Source organism: Papio anubis, chromosome 10 (genome assembly GCF_008728515.1).
Source record: "Papio anubis isolate 15944 chromosome 10, Panubis1.0, whole genome shotgun sequence".
NCBI lineage: Eukaryota > Metazoa > Chordata > Mammalia > Primates > Cercopithecidae > Papio > Papio anubis.
The window spans coordinates 63,639,526-63,659,780 of record NC_044985.1 but is presented as its reverse complement, the minus strand read 5'-3'; the positions used below and the strand labels follow the sequence as shown (position 1 = coordinate 63,659,780).

At 32.2% G+C, this 20,255-nt stretch overlaps 1 protein-coding gene across 3 annotated transcripts in view; it reads left to right on the top strand.

Annotated features, from left to right (window-relative positions):
* Positions 1–20,255, top strand: part of CWC22 (CWC22 spliceosome associated protein homolog) — a 64,919-nt gene that overhangs the window by 34,528 nt on the left and 10,136 nt on the right. For all 3 annotated transcript variants that reach the window (XM_003907674.5, XM_031651388.1, XM_021923760.2), the window contains 9 exons: positions 286–339; positions 2,469–2,604; positions 2,696–2,902; positions 2,989–3,051; positions 7,602–7,706; positions 8,965–9,046; positions 14,195–14,255; positions 18,316–18,393; positions 18,989–19,141. In XM_003907674.5, coding sequence (XP_003907723.1) covers positions 286–339; positions 2,469–2,604; positions 2,696–2,902; positions 2,989–3,051; positions 7,602–7,706; positions 8,965–9,046; positions 14,195–14,255; positions 18,316–18,393; positions 18,989–19,141 — 939 coding nt within the window. The remainder of the gene's footprint in view (positions 1–285; positions 340–2,468; positions 2,605–2,695; positions 2,903–2,988; positions 3,052–7,601; positions 7,707–8,964; positions 9,047–14,194; positions 14,256–18,315; positions 18,394–18,988; positions 19,142–20,255) is intronic.

The window sequence follows — 20,255 nt, the reverse complement described above, 5'->3', positions numbered from 1 at the left end:
ATAATGCTTTTTAAAAACTGTCTTTCATGAGAACTTCTTTATTCTCTTAAATATCCCCGGCCACTATTGATGAGCCACAAAAATGATGGCTCTAACTGTAGAATTTTAACTGTTTAACCAGAAGTGATACTCTTTCATGTGTTTTATCTTATAACTTTCTGGTAATACAAAAATTATACTTGTGTGGTACATGTTTTAAATAGATTGTTAGTAGGCCATAGATTAATGTAAATAAATGAAAATTGGGTTTAGTTTATGGATTAACTCTCCACCTTCATTTTTCAGCAACTTTGCCTGACTGCTTCAAAATTTGTGGCGCATCTTATTAACCAAAATGTGGTGAGTAATTATCTTCAATACTTGTTCGCATTCAGTGGCATTAGAGCACAGGGTTGATGCCACCTCACTGATACCTCTCTATTTTTGCTTTGCTTTATAGTCCTTGGGATAAATATGTTGAATGATATTTTCATTTGAAAACTATAATAAACGTATTTAATATTCTTTTTTTTTTCTTTTTCTTTTTTTGAGACAGAGTCTCGCTCTGTCACCCAGGCTGGAGTGCAGTGGCACAGTCTTGGTTCACTGCAAGTTCCGCCTCCCGGGTTCACGCCATTCTCCTGCCTCAGCCTCCTGAGTAGCTAGGACCACAGTTGCCCGCCACCACACCGGGCTAGTTTTTTTTTTGTATTTTTAATAGAGATGGGGTTTCACCGTGTTAGCCAGAATGGTCTGGATTTCCTGACTTCATGATCCGCCCACCTTGGCCTCCCAAAGTGCTGGGATTACAGGCGTGAGCCACCGCGCCTGGTCGTATTTAATATTCTGTAACATAACACTTTGATGCTAATCAAAACACTTTTAGATATTTTATCAGATTAATCTGACTTAATACTATACATGGTTACTTGACTGCAAACCATTCCTTTGAAGAACCATTCTGTTCACTTTTATAAAACAATAAAGTTGGTGTCTCCTCCACTTCATTCCCTGGTGTTCATGAGAATCTAATAAATACCTGCTATTTTACAAAAACCTCTATTCCTTGCCACCACATAGGTATAGTCATATATGTTTAGAATCACTTTGTAGAATAGAGTTGATCAATTTTAATCTGTTTCAAATGCAAGTAATTTTATCATGCTATTATTCAGTTTGTGTTTATTTTATATTCATTATTTGATGGTTTTGATTTAGCTTCTGTTTAACCATGAAAGTGGTAAAATTGTTCTTGCTCATACTCAAAAGTTTCCTTCAGATATATATTATCATTTCCAGTTTAATATCATGTACAACAGGAAGAATTTTAAAATCCTACCTAGTCTTATTTCACTAATACTAAATGTTTTGACTCTTATTTATATGAAGATTCTTTCACTCTTAGAAATCTTTTAGATTTTGACCTAATTAGTCATATTATTACGGTGATAACTTGCTACTTAAGACCAAGGAAACTTAATTTCATATCTGTAACCACAGAGATATATTTCCGTTTTTAAATGTGTATTACACTTAGGCTAGAGATTTTTGGTATTGCCATAAAACACTTGATATGATAAATGTTTTGCATCTTCTCGACTGTGGTAAAGGGCAGTATTTTCTTGTCACTGATAGAAGACTGTTTGACACCCCTCCTCCCCTAGTAAAAAGAAGTAGCGGGTGTCTTTGATGTTGTGCACAACTGGAAGAAGGTATCTCCTGAGTTGAGATTTAGACTTATTTCCTCACCATCTCAAATCACTGTCTGAGTTTAGAAAGGCATATGTGTGGTGGTTTAAACATTCTTTGTAGTTCGTTTTCTTCTCATAGCAAAGCTTCTCAGTAGAATTTTGTTCCCTCTCTTCCTGGTGTTGTTTATAAATGTCAGTTTTTGAACATGGCCAGTAGAAATAGTTTGATATAATTTTTTTTAAAAAGATGGAATATTCAAAACTGTTTTGTTCCAGAAGTTATTAAGATATTTTGTGATGAAATTAGTATTCGTGTAACTTAAGGACTATTTGCGTCTAATAGAGTTGCCGATAGAATGAATTGGGAAATGTATATAAAGAATTATGGTCATGAAGAAGGGTACTATAAATCATTATTACTATTTCTCATGTAGTAATTATGAAAACAGTTATCTTATTAGAAAGTAGTATATGATTTTTAACATATTTTATCTATGACACTTTCCGTACATAATGGCTAAGAATATTTCTTCTAAAGATAATTCAGATAGTTGTATTCAGCATAGAAAATTAAAATTTTTGGAACAGTCATCTGAAAATTCTTAGTAGATAGATAATAAAAGTGATAGAAAAATTGTATCCCGTATTTGGAATATTTCCATGTACTTCATAAAACTTTGCCCATCATATGTGCAATATATTTATTGTAACAGATTTACTAATTTTTAGAAATCATAAAAATATTTTAATGTATGTAAAAGCATTTTCTTTCTTCCGTGTATATGTATTCTATTTAAGGCACATGAAGTTTTATGCTTAGAGATGCTCACTTTACTCCTGGAAAGACCAACAGATGATAGTGTTGAAGTAGCTATTGGTTTTCTTAAGGAATGTGGCCTCAAATTAACACAAGTGTCACCAAGAGGAATCAATGGTAAGTGTACATTTTTAATTTGATGTTAAGTTTTTGTTTATTATAATATTTATTGCTTATTTTATTGTCTTTTCTTTCTGTTAACCTTTAGCTATATTTGAACGCCTTCGAAACATTCTTCATGAGTCTGAAATTGACAAAAGAGTTCAATATATGATTGAAGTGATGTTTGCTGTACGGAAAGATGGATTCAAGGACCACCCCATTATCCTAGAAGGTCTTGATTTGGTGGAAGAAGATGATCAGTTCACTCATATGCTCCCTCTGGAGGATGACTATAACCCAGAAGATGTTCTTAGTAAGTCTGGGGCATGTTAGGTGGAAAGAGGTATACCAACAAATGTAAATATAGAAAATAAACATTAACTTTAACATTTTTTTTAGATGTTTTCAAGATGGATCCTAATTTTATGGAGAATGAAGAAAAGTACAAAGCTATTAAGAAAGGTATGTAAAATTTTATAAAATTAATTTGGATAAGTAGAAGCAATTTAAGTAGTTATGTAATACTGATAGGAAATATTTAGAGATCGTTGATACTCACCTAATGAAATCTCTGCTCTTATAAAGTTATTCTCTTAGCTGTTTCCTTGGGCATTATTTTTTTCCTGGTACTTGCCCATGATTTTTTACTTCATTCTGAATTACTGACCCCATTGTTCCTTTCCTCTTTCCCTTTAAACTATGCAACCCTTACGTCTCACCCATCTTAAGAAATATTCATAGATTAGTAGTAACCTTTATTTAGCTTCTCTACCACTTACAGTCTGTGCCACCCAGTTTAATATTCAATTAAGTGGTATACTTTATTGTAAAGTGCTATACTTTATTGTTTCTTGAGGTCAGGTTGATATCCTTCTGGGAGGATGAATTATAGTATTGGTGCCTCTCTGATGAAATAAATTGATCATTTTCATTTGTATATCATTGGTATACTGTAAGCACTAACTTTGGACAGGTTTTGATTTGTAATTTGTCTTTGACATTACTAGCTGAGTGACCTGTAGCAAGTTACTTGTTTGATGGAAGACTAAATGTTACCTTTCTATGGAAGGATATATAAAATACAGTGTTGTGTATTATCACAGACAATGATAGCTATTATTACTGTTACTATTTTCACATTTGTATTATTTTCCTCCTAAAGCTAACACTCAGACCTACTTACATAATAATTTCATGGGCTTATTTCTCTTGAGTTGTAATTTTACTGGAGAAGTATTTATTGCTGTGGAAGCAATAAATATTTACCTTTGTATTAAACCCCAAAAGTTTGTATTAAAACCTCTCTGATTATAATAGAAATGTAGAGTCGGTTAGGTTTGTAAAATCTTTTATCAGGCTAACAGAGCACCATTGGGCAAAATATAATTTTAGTTTTTGTCATTTATTTGCTTTTAACATAAAGACCAGCCTTGTGTAGTCTCATATACAGAGAAAGCAGAGACCTAGAACTCTGTCTCTGTCTGCATTCCATTGGTCAGTAGTGCTTAGAAGCAGAAGGTTGAAAGTAAAAGTAAAAATGGGAGAAATCTTCCATTCCTATGCATTATCCTAAAAATCTGTTATAATAATAATAATGGGTTTCTCTTCTTAGATCCTGATTTCCTAGGAGCTTTTCACTGTAATCTGTCAGATTCTTTTTTTCTGTTATAATTTCATTTCCAAACAGAGAACTCCATAGATCCATTTTGCCTTCTTTTCTTATGAACCTCTTTTCCTGCTGTCTCCCTGAAAGATGCCAAATGTTTTTTTGTGAAATACTTGTATACACCTGATTTGATTTCTTTCTTTTTTAAACTAGAGAATTCTCTATCCATTTCTTTTAATGCCTTGTACCACAATGCCTGAAAGTAGTGTAATACTATTTTATAGCAGTTCTCAAATTCTTTGGTCTCAGAATCCCTTTACACTCTTGAAAATTTTTGACAACTCCAAAGAGCTTCTTTTTATGTAGGTTATATCTATTGCTATTTACTATATAAAAGGTTAAAACAGTATAAAATAATATTTATTAAATTATTTCAAAATAATAGCAAACCTAGTATATGTTAACATAAATTACATATTTTTATGAAAATCGTTGTTTTACGGGCTGGGCGTGGTGACTCACGCCTGTAATTCCAGCACTTTGGGAGGCTGAGGTGGGCGGATCATGAGGTCAGGAGTTTGGGAGTAGTCTGACCAACATGGTGAAACGTGAAACCCTGTCTCTACTGAAAATATAAAAATTAGCCGGGTGTGGTGGTGCATGTCTACACCTCGTAACTAGTCGTGAGGCTGAGGCAGGAGAATGGTTTGAGTCTGGAGGTGGAGGCTGCAGTGAGCCAAGATCACCACTGCACTCCAGCCTGGGCTGTGAGTGAGACCTGTTCAAAAAAAAAAAAAAAAAAAAAAAAAAAAAAAAAAAAAAATTGTTATTTTACAAAACAAATTAGTGAGAATGATGTTTTATATATTTTGTATTATATATATATTTTATAAAATTTTTTATTTGTAAAGTTTACTGTCTGGCCTAATGGGAAGCAGCTAGACTCTCATATCTGTTTCTACATTGAATCTATTGCAGTAGGTTGTTTTAATTGAAGTACATGAAGAAAATCTAGCCCTAGATAAATACATAATTAGAAAAAGGGAGCAGTATTTTAACAGCCTTTTCAGATAAGTGCCAATATTTAACAACTAGTAGTTTTAAGATTAATTGCGGTGTAAATTCTGAAACAATATCAATGAACTTTGATAGTGTTGCGTTAGAATCCATTTATCTGTCACTTTAAATAAATCTTTTACTCATGCATGATTTTGTAATGTTGCATTAGTCATTTAGAAAATACTAATTCACTGAGTTATGCACATCTTTTAAATGTTAACATTGATGTTATCAAAATCAAATTAACATGTTGATATAATATCTACATAGCACATTTAATAATATTACCACCGCTCTCGTCCAAAAAATCTAAATATTGGGGAGCTCTCAAGCTCACAGAGATGGATATAGGTTTTTCAAAATTCTTGAAAACCCTAATGTTATCATCGTCGTAGATATCATTAGTTGTTTTCCCCAAAGTAACAGTCTCAGTTTGTTTGCATTTGAGAAATTGTTGGCCAAATATCTAACAACTGTAGTTAGTTGGCCATTTTTTTCAAGTAAAAATGAAAAAAAATAGCTAATTCATCTTGCAAAGCAAACAATCACACAAGTGGTTTTCCTTGACATAACTGTCACCATTGTATATCTGTCTAACAGAAGGGCTATATATATGAACTTTATATTTCATCACTCAGATTAGGAGAAAGGCCTGTATTCAGGGCTGAGATTTAATAAAATTCATCAAGGACATTCTCAGATGAAACTGGCTTTCTACTTCAAGAGGGTGGCAGTAAAGAATACACTGATTACTAGTGAAGTTTGATGCCTTGGGTTACAGAAGTTTTAACCTCCCTTGCTTTTGGATCATCATCACAGATGTCAGCACAGTGAAAGGGCAGCTACTGTCTTGGTATTATTATGAAAATAGTTTTGACCTCACAGACCACATGACAGGTCTCAGTGATCCCCCATAGACTCCTAGACCATGCTTTGAAACCACTACTTTATTCAGTTAATGAAATCCAGTTGTCCTTGCCTAAGTGATTCTAATAAGTAGAATCTAAAGTGGAGAGATGAGAAAAGGATGATGTAAATGATTAGACAATTCGTTTGACCTTCATTGTTTTATAAAGCATTCTTCTAGAGCTGGCATAAAAAAAGGGCCCCAGCAGGAAGTGGGCACAGCTTTAGTAATTAGCACCTTCGATTGACCCAGGTGTACTTGTGTTTTAGATCTTAATAGCATTTGGCAAAACAGCAGGAGTGCCTATCTTCCTACTATTGAATACTAAATAGTTTCTTCTTTTAAAAGTCTGTTGAAGCCATGTTACATAGTAATAAACTAGATACTTTAGATTATCTCTTGAATTCACATTTGTTCGAAATATTCTTGAGGTTTATATTTCAGATAAGGGCTGAATGACTACTCTTCATTTTTGTAAAATGATTTGTTTCTCATAATGTGAAGTTCTCTGCTAACTTTCGTTATGTGTCTCCTGATTTTTACTGCTTAGTTAAATATAAAGAAATTAGAATTTTTCTTAAAGTGAATTGATCCCAGAACTTTGTATTAAAAGCCCTCTGATTATAATAGAAATGCAAAAGTAAAGAGTTGGTCCTGTTTGCAAAATCTTATCAGGCTAACAGAGCACCATTGGGCAAAATATAATTTTAGTTTTTGTCATTTGTTTGCTTTTAACATAATGACTGGCCTTATGTAGTCTCATATACATCACTATTTTCATCCAGTTCTGAATATATCATTTGTATTTTTAAAAGTGATAATCTAATACGGTGCTTGTCTTACCAGTTGTCTTAAAGGCTTTTAAACTTCTGTTTCTGTTTTATGTATGAAAAGTCTTTGAATTTCTTGTAATATTCAATTTAGTAGGTATATATTTTAATAAAAATCTCATTACTATTTATTTCAAGTGAACACTAAGTTATGCAATTATTTTCTCTCCCTTCTTTGTCTTTCCAAGTACATTCTTGCCTAAATTCTTGTTTTCTGTATCTAGCCTTAACTTTTTATAATGGACTGTCTTCTTTCTGATGATGAAACAGTATTTTGACTCGCATATGCTAGCTTCTATTCCTAATATTTTTCCAGTGCTCTTGTTCTTTTCAAAAACCTTCATCTACTTTTTGTTTTTCTCATCTCCTTGTTTCATGGGCACTTTTTATGTGGCAGAAAAGTGATACATACAGCTCTCTCTAGTCAAATCAGTTATAATGCTTTTTGACCACCTAGGCAATAACACGAGGCTTGGTGGTTATGTTTGTTGGCTAATAAACTGTTACACCACAGTGGATTTCAACGAACTGAGAATTATCTTCTTAGAATAAAATACATGTATATTACTTGCACATTGTTTTTTTCCCAAACTTACTTTGTACTTTACAGAAATTCTTGATGAGGGAGACACTGACTCAAACACAGACCAAGATGCTGGGAGTAGTGAAGAGGATGAGGAAGAAGAAGAGGAAGAGGGAGAAGAAGATGAAGAAGGTAAACATGTAGTGTATTCAAATAATATTATGAGACACTCTAAAATTAATTCTAATGTAATCTTCTAAAACAATAGTTCTCAATCTTTGGGGAGAGCAAGGAGGGCTGCTGATGGCATCTAGTGGGTGAGGACTAGAGCTGCTGTTCAATAGCCCACAAACCACAAGACTGCCCCCTGCAACAAGGTGTAATCTAGCCCAAAATGCCAGTGTTGTCAAGATTGAGAAACTGCTCAAAAAGTATTAAATTCTTTTTTTAACGTCAGCACAATTTTAATTTAGTATATTATGCCTTTGATTGTATTCTAGACAGTGAAAAACATGTTTTCATATTGAGTTCATGTGATTTATGCAGCCATGGCAGGAATGTGACAAATGAGAGTGACTGCATATTTGCTGTTCATTTTGGCAAAATAGAGTGAAGAGGCCAAAAGCTATATTTACACAGAAGTAGTATGTTCTTCCTCTTCAGCTGTGATTACATTATTTCACAGAAATAAGCTCAGAACTTTACTATGGTTAAAGCACAGTTAGTACATCAGAACATACATAAACTGGTCATTATTTACGTGTATTGCATGTGTGAAGATATTAAAAGTATACATTTGCCTTTTAGGATATAATAAATACTTCTGTCTTATAGTACAATTGTTCTTCTATAACATATTTTGTAAAAATAGGTTTAATTTTTTCCAACATTTTTAATTAAAATTCTATCCATGTACTACATTTTACTTTAGAATTTCCTTGTTTTATTTGAAAATACTGTTCAAATAAAAACTATTAAATATTTATGAGGAAAGTTTTCGTGCATTAAATAAGAGAAAATTTTAACAAATACACCTATTTATATTGGACTCATCCAGCCTGTTGTGATGATCCAGTGTTCTCTGAAACTGAATTTTTACCCATGATTTATATAGTGCGTCTGAATTATCAAGATATTGTTTATAACTCTAGAAATAATATTCTACCAAACAACAGCAAGAGTACAGCCTTTTATAGTGTCTAAATGAGCAGATAACAGAGAAACAAAAATAGTTTTCTTGGCTTGGTTCTGGACTTCTTTGAGCTAACATGATATAGCAAAAAACTTGAAATAGTTACTTTGAATTCTATAAATACTTACACAGTAAAAAATAATTATTAAATTTATATTGATTCTAAATAGGTTTTTGAAGACAATGCTATACAGAGATACATTTTAAATTCTTCACATTTATTTTTGCAGTTTTGTAATTTTGTTATGTTTCTTTCAGGACAAAAAGTGACTATTCATGACAAAACAGAAATTAACCTGGTCTCATTTCGTCGTACAATTTATCTTGCTATTCAGTCAAGGTAAGGCATCATGTCTCAGTTCATCCTTTTTTTGTTTTTGATAAGGGATGGGTAAAGAGATCAGGGATTCATTTTAGGGTCTCATAACAGAAAACCGAACGCCATTTCAGCATTCATAGACTACCTACCTCTCTCCCCCATCCCATGCCCAAGCTCATGGTACCCTTCTGTTGGTTCTTTGCTTTATAGGAAAATTGTCTTTACTTAATTGGAAGGTCTAATTGTGTTACCTAATTAAATGGGTTTTTAGCTATATCATTTCTTATAGTTAAGTGCCACTAATAAAAACCTGAAAATAATTCTGTTTTACAAGATAGCAGAGTACCTAATTGTATAATGAAAATTTAATATTTAACATTTTTAAAATTTGGTTTCTAGTTCTGATTCTAGGCAAAGAAGCACTGTTGCAAAGACTGTTGGACAGTGATTTGCTCTGCAGATGTAAATGAGTATGAACAGAAATAGGAATTAGACTTAGGAAGATTTTGAGGACTCTTTGAAGTAATGCTAAGTAAGAAGTAGTGTGATGTGATGTCATGAAAACAAAACCTATTCCCTTTGAAGGCTGTGAATTTGGTTTTGAAGAGAAATAAACGAGGATGTTAAATCTTAGTACATCTGGTACTTTGTATGTGAATCAACCTATTGATGTAATGGGCACAGTGTTTACATTTTACACTGGAGGAGAAATGTTTCCTCAGTTTTGTTTCATTACTAGGTTTAGTATATTTCCATTTAGTATGATGTAATAGCAATAATGATTCATAAGTAGGAGTCATCTGTTTTCAGTCTGAACATTTTTTGGCTTTAGGTTTATCTTCAAATAGAGGAATGTTAAACAGCAAAACATTGGTTGAGAATTTTTTTGCTTTATCCTTTACCTATTTTCACTTAAAAAGTATTAAATATTTTTTCATATACACTTGAAGTGAAAGGTGAGAAATACTTTGTCAGAGGTAAATATTCTTGGGCTTTGACCTTTCATTCGTTTGTCCTTTTTAAGAAATCCAACAGTCATCAGTTGTGAGCAGCAGATTTACTGTGTTAAGTGTTACAGTTAACATTAACTTTGAAGAGTTACAGTGGAACTCTTTGAATAATTATTTAAAAGAAGCATAACCTTGATAATCTCTGAATCACACAGAAGACTTGAAAAATTAAAGCATTAAAAAACAAGTAATAGCCACTATTACATAGTGGTATCCGTGCTAGTAGCAGTAATTCCTGTCCTATATGTTGATTTTCTCTGGGGATTTTTTGTTATTTTTTTTAAACATTATTCATTTTAATTAGTTAATTTATATTTGTAATTGGCATTTAATAATTGTACATATTTATACCCTATGGATGATTATACATTGTGTAATCAAATCAGGGTAATTACCGTATCTGTTTCTTTAAACATTCATCGTTTCTTTATGGTAACAACCTTCAAAATCTGGCTACATTGTTATTTGCTATAGCCACCCTGCTATGTAATATGAATCAAGGGCTATTGTTCATGCTGTTTGACCCTTGTTTTTCATTACTGTATTTCCTAAAGATGTAAATATGGACACATAATTATATACAGAATTGTTTGGTGCAAAAAAAAAAAAAAAGAAAATGGAGACAGTCTTATTTTCTACCACAAATAGTCAAAATGTCCAGTCTGCCACCACTGAAAATTACGTTAATAGAGAGTTGTTTTAAATGTGAACAAACAGTCTGATGTAATATTAAGTGGGATAAAAACTATATAACTATATAGAATTGTGCTTGTAGTATTTTCTTAGCTGTCAAAATAGGCAGATTCTAGAAATAATATGTTAATATATCAACACTGATTATCTTAAGGAGAGGTTTATGTTTATTATATACCAGGCTAAAAATCAGAAATAGGATGTAATCATCAAGCCAGGTGGCTGTGAGGGTATCTTAAACGGTCCAATGTTGAAAATCTTGTGAACAAAAACTAAGTTCTGGCAACTAAACTGTGTGGAAATTTTATTTTTTAAATTTGTTTGTGTTGACTAATCTCACTAGTAGTCTTATCTTCTTTCTGTTATGGCTCCTTAAATACCCTTTTTTATATGCATAAAACATTAAACTACACAATTGCCTTTGCTATTAAAAATAAAGCATTCCTGTTTGTTCTTGCTTTTAAACAATATTCTAGTCTGATTTTATTTTATTGAAGTTGTAACATCAGAGGGAGATGGTCTACCACGTCCCCACCTGTTTAAAGTTTCTGATATTGGACACATCAACAAAACTGTGTAAACACAGCTTGAAATCTGGCATCATGTAAAGAAGACAGTAATTCAGTAAATGTCTTCTTTTTTCTTTACCCCCTCCTCAATTGCTATTAATTTGTGTTAAACCTGAAACTCATTTGGTTTAGTAACCTAAGATGAGAACTAAAATATCAAGAAAATTTAATTCATTTAATATTTATAATTAGTACAACCTAAAAACCATGTTGGTGTAGGAGGTCATTAAATACTTTCAAAATAAAACGAGAACAAGAAAACAGACTGTCATTTAGCTAACTTTCTCCCTGATACTTCACTTAGTAGATAAAAGGGAAGTAGTAATATTTCTTCATCAACTACTTGATTGTTTTTCAGAAATTTCAGGATTTTGTTGCAGTGCTAATTTCTTTTTCTTAAAAAGCTGGAAAAAAAAAAAGACACGTCTGTTTTAAATGTTTTTGGTTTTACTGTATTATTAAAATGTATCAATTACTGTTTAGTATTTTAATCTTAATGTTATATACTGTTTAATATTATCTGTTATATAATCTCTTTCCTGGTAGATTTCTTTTTCATTTCATTGCCTTGTACCATCCTGGATTATTACCCTGTTGTGCTTAGGAAACCCTCTAAGTAATAGAAGCTGAGGAATACGGATGAACTGCAAAACTAAGTCCATAATCATTAATTAGTGATGATTTTATGGTATGTTATCAAAAGTAAGGGTGTGGGCATTCCACAGAAATGCAAATATAGTAGCATTATTTCTGAATCAATAAACAATTAACAAATTGAGTTTGCTAATTCTCTTTGAACTATACTGATATTTTAAATTCTGTTCATATGAATAGTGGGTAAAAGCATATTTTTTCTTGCAAGTTGTTTTATATTTATTATTTTCACATGTGGTATTTATAAAATGTGGATGCCCTGTGTTTTAAGATGAACCAAGCTAACTTGTAAAAGTAGAGATTAAGCGCTAACGTCATGCTGAGCTCCTGGAACGTCTTTCGTCTCTTGGAATCAGTATAGAAAAATATAAGAAATTGGCAATATCTAGTAAAAGTAGATAGAGTTATGATAGAATAATATATCATTTACTCTTCCACACTGAGATTTTAATGTAAGCAGGGAAACTTGACCTGTGCTTGCTCCTGCCTTAATTAGGACTTTTCCTGGCTTCTCTAAACATGTAATATACATTTCAAGAAATGACTTTTCAAATTAAGTATTAATTATAGCCTTATGAAATATTGGGTGAGAAAGTATAAATATTCTTGTGTTCAAGTTCTACTTCTGGGACTATATAGCCAGGAGCAAGTTTCAAATACAAATACCTAAGTCTCATTTTTCTTATCTGTAAAAATGAGTCAAATTAGATTGTCTCTAAATCTTTCTAAAATCCTATGTATAAACCTAAATCAGTATAGTATCCTATAGGTGTTTTTACCTCCAGTTGTTTCTAATTTAGGTATATATTTGTGAATAAGAATGTATTTCTTAAAAATTTTAGGTAGTTACAATTATTTTTTAAAGTATTTACTTTTAAAAGCTTTTATTTCTTTGTCCTCATTGTTAACCATTCTACTTGTTGTTTTATCTAAGCTTTTGAATAGAGTTATTGATCATTTTCTTTCTTAGATTTATTTAACAACTAAATGTAGAACAGAACAGCCAGATCTCTTGAAAACCTTGAGCACTGGGAAGCACTCTTTGAAATCTGGACCTGGTTGCCCAGATTTAGAGTACTTAAATTTGTCCTGTAATATGGGATTATCAAGTCAGAATATTTAATAAATTCTTTATGTACAGTTATTATCCTCCAATGCTTTAAGGAAAAGGTATTGCTGACACTTAAGAATTTACTACCGTCATACTTGAGTGACCAGTTTGTAGTGGGAAAACATTTGATAAGCATTATATGATTGCAGAAATGAGAGAAACTTACACATTATGTGTTTTGTTTCTTAAAATGAAGAAAATCACATAGAATAGAAACCCTTTTATCTGATTAGTTATGGCTTGAAGTTGGTTGGTTTGAGAGAGTAATACAATTCACTGCATATGCCTCTTTTTTATTTTTGCCTTTTTAAGATTGAGATTTTATTCACATGCTATGATACCCTTTTAAAGTGCACATTTACAGTCATGCGCCATGTAACGACTTTTCAGTCAACAATAGACCACATAGGCAATGGTGGTCCCATAAGATTATAATACCATATTTTTACTAAACCTTTTCTATGTTTAGGTGTGTTTAGATACATAAATACTTACCATTGTGTTAACAGTTGCCTACAGTATTCAGAAGTACAGTAACATGCTGAACAGGATGTAGCTTAGGGGCAACAGCCATAGTATATAGCCTAGATATATTAGGTTGTACTATCTAGATTTGTGTAAATACACTCTACGATGTTTGCACATGAAAAAATTTCCTAAGTATGCATTTGTCAGTAGATAACCGTGTCATTAAGTGATGCATGACTGCAAGTGGTTTTATTATATTCACAAAGTTATACAACCATCATCGTTGTCTAATTCCAGAACATTTTTATTACTCTAAACTACACCCTGAGCCTTTTAGCAGTCACGTTCTACTCATTTAATCTACTTTCTGTGTCCATGGATTTGTCACTTCTGAACATTTTGTATAAATGGAATCATACTATATGTAGTCTTTTGTGTTGGGATTCTTTCACTTAGCATAATTCAAGGATTCATCCATGTTGTATGTATTGGCACTTCATTCTCTGTAGAGTCAAGAGCTATGTTTTCTTTATATGTGCAGTACAACAATATGAAATTGCAGCAAAAAAAGATGATTTAAAACTGTTATTAAAGTAAGATTCTTGTGTGTAAGAGTGTACAGTCTATGTTGCAAGCTTTTAACCTATTGTGATCATTTCCACAGTTTAGATTTTGAAGAATGTGCTCACAAATTGCTGAAAATGGAGTTTCCTGAAAGCCAAACAGTATGTTAATACTTTTTCTATTAGGAAATGCATGTATTGGTTTTAAAAATGTTTAAGGCTGCTAATGGGTAAGTTTTGTGGATTGAAGCAATACCTCAGTACTAAATATTTATTTTTTAATGTAGGTTTTATATCACTTTAAGATAACACAAAGCTTAGGGTGTTTCAGATATATTGCTCACTCTAGGGAATTAAATTTTCTGCTCAAATGGGATATGGTAAAAAGAGAGTCTCTGAAACACTGCACTTTACGTAGAATTTCTGAGTTGCCTGTAAATCAAATTTTGACTTAAATATAGTAGGAAATTTGTTCTTTAATGGATTATGTGGTCCATCTTCTGGATGCACTGCAGGGGTATCCAATCTTTTGGTTTCTCTGTGCTACATTGGAAGAAAAATTGTCTTGGGCCACACATAAAATACACTAACACTAAAAATAGCTGATAAGCTAAAAAAAATTGCAAAATAATAGCATAATGTTTTAAGAAAGTTTATGAATTTGTGTTGGACCTCATTCAAAGCTGTCCTGGACTGCATGCAGCCTGTTGGCCACAGGTTGGACAAGCTTGCGACTAATGCATTCTTTGCGGTAGAAAAGATAAAGATCACAGCACATATTACATTGCTCTAGTTGGATGTAGAAGAATTTATATAATTTTTTTGTTTTTTTTTTGAGCCAGAGTCTCCCTCTGTCACCCAGGCTAGAGTGCAGTGGCATGATCCCAGCCCACTACAACCTCTGCCTTCCAGGTTCAAGCAATTCTCCTGCCTCGACCTCCCTAGTAGCTGGGATTATAGGCACCCTCTACCACACCTGGCTAGTTTTTGTATTTTTAATAGAGATGGTATGGTGTTTCACCATGTTGGCCAGGCTGGTCTCAAACTCCTGACCTCAGGTGATCCGCCCACCTCGGCCTCCCAAGCAGTGGGGTTACAGGTGTGAGCCACCACTCCCAGCCTTCATTCATTATTCCTTTAATGAAAATTTATTCAGCAGATACTATATGTCAAGTCACAGCACAAGATAGCTCCATCTTGGCCCCATGGGACTCACTGTCTTACAGCTTGGTATACTTCACTTTTCAAAGTATCAGAACCCTAATGCCAAGGATAATGAAGATCAGATTAAGTAGATAAAGTTGCTCTTTCTTCTGTTTTTTTTTTCTCTAATGTGTATTATATATATTACTTCCTTCCCATCTAGATATTACATCCTTAGAAACTGAGCCAAAGCTTTTGTGATTGTATTTTTCTCACTTTGCTTTACATGCGGTAAACCGGGCACAGATGCCAGAGTGAATGTATCAGCTCTGATGGGCTGTTCAGTTTCTAGTTCTTCTAGGTCTTCTTGATTATCTGAGCTAAGTTACTGTTAGATATAAATTCTTTGTCTTAAGCCTTTAAAAATGTTTATGTGTTACAGAGGTTGGCAGCCTGCGGCGGCGGCCTGCTGCCTGTTTTTATGAATAAAGTGTTACTGGAAAATAGAAAGACTCATTCATTGATATATTGTCAATGGCTGTTTTCACACCACAGCCACAGAATAAGTAGTTTTGACAAGAGATCATATGGACTCTAAAGCCTAAAATATTTATTATCTGGCCTTTTACGGAAAAAGCTTGCCAGTCTTTATTCTAGAATATACATTAATTATTGAAATATAGTGATATGGAATTTTTAGAAAAAATTATCTGTTTAAATGTAAAAGATTCCTTTTTTTCGCTTTCAAAGTTTTGTTATTGGTATATTAGTAATAGTGTGCTTGTTTGTATACTGGCCACACTTGATATGCCATCGCTGGAAGGAAATAAATTAATACATTAAAACCTTTACAGTTATAATTGTCACTGAAATTACTGTATGATCTTGTCATGTTATTTGAGGAAGATAATTAAGCCATTATAAATTGTATTAATATTAATCGAGAAGATAGTTATTCCAGAAATAACCTCAGTGTATTTTGATAATATTTGGAAAAGTATCTTAGTGCATTTATTTTCAAAAGACTCCTAAAATTGCTGTAACACTTAATTAAAATGTTAAAATATTTAATTATTATAAGCTAGAGGGAATAACTCTTATAATTGCATTTAGTCTAGGGAAGAAGGTAATTTGTTTTGCAAGTAGTGCACAGCAGTGCTATCAGCATATTACCATGCTCTGTTGCTTAAAACCTGATTAACTGTTATATTACAAAATATGATGTTGGTAAAAACAAGTTGAAAGTGAATTTTCATATATGAAGTTAACATAATTTGGTAGAATTTAGAAAAACCTTATTTTTTTAGTTTTTAGTACTGTATGAAATTTTGATAATGTACAGCTTTTCAGAACTTACACATTTATAAACATTTAGTTGAGATAACTTGAGACTTATCTTTATTTTTATATATATTTTATATTTTCATATAATATATAATACATGATATATATCATATAATTTTATATATAGTATAATACATATTATATTTTTAATATTTTTTACTTATATATATGTAGCACAATATAATGGCATCTGAAAGTAGGCAGCTCTATGTTGTAAAGTGAGGCCTTTCAGCTTTGAGTAGATTGTTCCCTAAGTATCAGTATCTAAAGCGGTGCTGTCCAATACAACTTCCTATACTGATGGAAGTATTTATATTCTGCACTTTCTAGTAAAGTAGCCACTAGTCACATGTGGCTTTTAAGTACTTGAAATATGACTAGTAACGTGGCTGAAGAACTAAAATTTTAATTTTATGTATAATTTAACATAATTTGAATTTAAATAGCCATTAGCTGTAATGGCTAGCGGCTACCATGTTGGACAGCACAATTCTAAAGTATCTGTTCTGTGCTTCTCCAAGATTCCCTTCCTACTTCTTGCCCTAAGTCCTCCTCTGGAGTCTCTGACATGTCCTGTTAACATAGATATATGCAGTAAATACTTAATGATATAATTTTTAAAAATATTTACTATTTTTACTTAGGTTGTATCCTGTGTTAGTAAATAAGACAAAATGTCAAAATTGTTAATTGAAAATATAAAGGTCAAAATTAAAAAGCAACACGTTTTTATAGGCTTGCTTTCTGTTTGTACAATGCAAGTATATTACAGTTACTCTATTTGGAAAATTGTTTTAAGTTTCTGATAAATCTTTATAGAAAGAGATTACACTAATCAGATGAATTAATACCTTTTTTCATTTTGTCTCTTCACCTTATGTTGCTGAGTTTTTTCATCTATGACATTGCTATAATCAATACATATTTCATTTGAATTATTTCAGGAATTAATATATTAATTTAAAAACTAATTTGTTAATTAGAAATCATCTGTGGTGATAGTATTTCTTTACTGGGGATTTATCCATTAGTTTAACAGAATTTTCAGAGAGGTTTACATGGCACCTGAATAGCTAATTGGAACAATATACTAGTAGGTATGGAATGATTCCATTTATTCATATAGATCCATATAGATAAGTCTATGTGAATAACATTTATTTTGAGGTGAGAAAATTCATCCACAGAGTGTTTTTTGATGTTTCTTTATCAACCAAAGGGTGGTTTATGTTAACGTTGAAGTTGTACCCATTTATGCCTCTGTAAAGACTAATAATGGTCTGCCTTTTCCATACTAAATATATTCCTTAGCAATTGAGTTTATATCCTTGGGACATATGTAACTGAATTGTTAGATGTTGTGTTGGTGAGTCTGTATTTAAAAGAATTCTGCATAGAATCCTTAAAGAATGCAGTGTATTAAATCTCTCCCTTATATGTCTGTTTCCTATACTAGGTTTCTTGATATGGTTCATACTTATCATGAATTTAGAATTTTATAATTAATATAATTAGTATAATGACTGTGGAAGCATAAATGACTGTCAGCCGGACCCAAGGCTTTAAAAAATTATGAGTTTAACATAGATTGAGGTTTTTATTTTATTTACAAAGTTTTTGAAGTGTTTTAAACCCTTATTTAAAAATGCAGGCAGTCACTATCATACTAGTAAATTATATAATATTTAGTCTCTTTGTGTTTTGAATCATTAATGTATTTTTTTTCCCCAAATAGAAAGAACTCTGCAACATGATACTTGATTGCTGTGCCCAACAGAGGACATATGAAAAATTTTTTGGCTTATTAGCTGGGGTGAGTTCCAGCATCTACTAAGGGAATTCTTAAAACAAATATTGTAAATTAATTATTTCTGCTTTATGGTCTGGCCTCATATAACAACATATTACCATTTTTGCTAAAAGCAAATTATTCTCTCCTTCCTCAGGTTTCCCGCTGTCTTCACCTTCCTCTTTTTCTGCTTCATTTTTGCAGTCCTTTAACTTTGCATATCACTTTTCCAGAACTTTTTGGAATTTTCCATGCTTTGTAACAATTTCCCAATAGAGAACAATTAAATACTGTCTTTTCAAAATCTCAAAGCAGTTTCTAAAGTCAAGTACATGTTCAGGCAGCTCAATTAAAGCATGATCTACAATATTTCTTTAAGCTCTACCCACATGTGATCAGCTATATGTATGATTTTGTTTTAACATGTAAATCTCAGATAATTAGAAACCATGTATATTAACTTCTTTTTTGAGCATCAAATGGCACAAAAGGATTTAGTGATATATGCTCTTTGAAAATATAAAACATATTAAGTTTTGATTCAGTAAATTTAGGATTTAATATGCTCATAATTGTATTAACATTCAATTTTTAATGGTACTGATTTTTTATTTATTAGCGATTTTGCATGCTGAAGAAAGAGTACATGGAATCCTTTGAAAGTATATTCAAAGAACAGTATGATACCATCCATCGCCTGGAAACAAACAAATTGAGAAATGTTGCTAAGATGTTTGCTCACCTTTTATACACTGATTCACTTCCATGGAGTGTAAGTACATGGGTCAATATTTATACTTCCTTCCTAATTCCCTATTATTCTCAAATAGATTTTGGTATAAGCTAGCTATATTTATCCTATTATGAAATGTGCTTTAAAATATGTGTAGAACTGCTGTCTTTGAGATTATCTTCATGTAATAAGGAATCAGAAAGCTAGGTAAGTAATACACGAGAAATACTGTCTTTGTATTATATTAACTGTCCAAACATGCCAGTGTTTCAATATGATGGCTAGGAGTGTCTTCAGGAAAAATACTGCAGATTTTCGTGTTCTCTGTGTACACACACATGCACGCACACTCACATCCACATATGCCACTATTTTGATGGTAAATGTGTCTCTGAATTACTCTCCCTTGATTCCTAAGGGAATAACTCTCCAACAAGGATCCTCTTGTTGGGTTTAAGAAAAATGATTGTCTTAGAAAGATATGTTCTTTTTAGCAGACATTGAAGTTGGGTAAGCTATAGAGAGGATATCCTATAGTCATAGAAGAAAAAGATACATTCTTGATGGGGAAATGTGCACTGGATTGAAATTTAGAATGCTTTCATTAAGTTGGCATTTATTTTACAGCTGTTATTCAACCACTGTTAGTTAGCCACCACTTATATACTGAGTCATTGAGAGAGGTGCTGGGTATTCAAAGTGAATTATACATGGCCCCTTCTTTCAGGAGGGTTACTGTGTAAGATCAGAAGTAAGATATGCCCATAGCAATGATACAAAATAAAAAGTCTTAGATTCTAAGAAAAGCAAAATTGCTAAAGGAATAGAAAGAAAGAAAGAGAAGAGAAGAGGAGAGGAGAAATTACATCCAGGAGGCAGGAGGAAAGAACAGGATTATCTTGTAGAATGCCATCCTACTAATGGTAGAATGCCATCGTACTAATGGTAGAATGAAGCAATATCTCAAACTTACAAACATTGGTTAGATTTTTATAGTACTTTTAAGTACCAAGTATGTCCAGCTGCATTAATAGGCATTTGTAATCTAACCTAGGAGACTAATTGTAATAATTTTTGACTTCTTTTTTCCCCTGTTTGAGAAAATGAAATGAGAATTTTAAACAATTAACTAATGGGCCCCCTGAACACATAA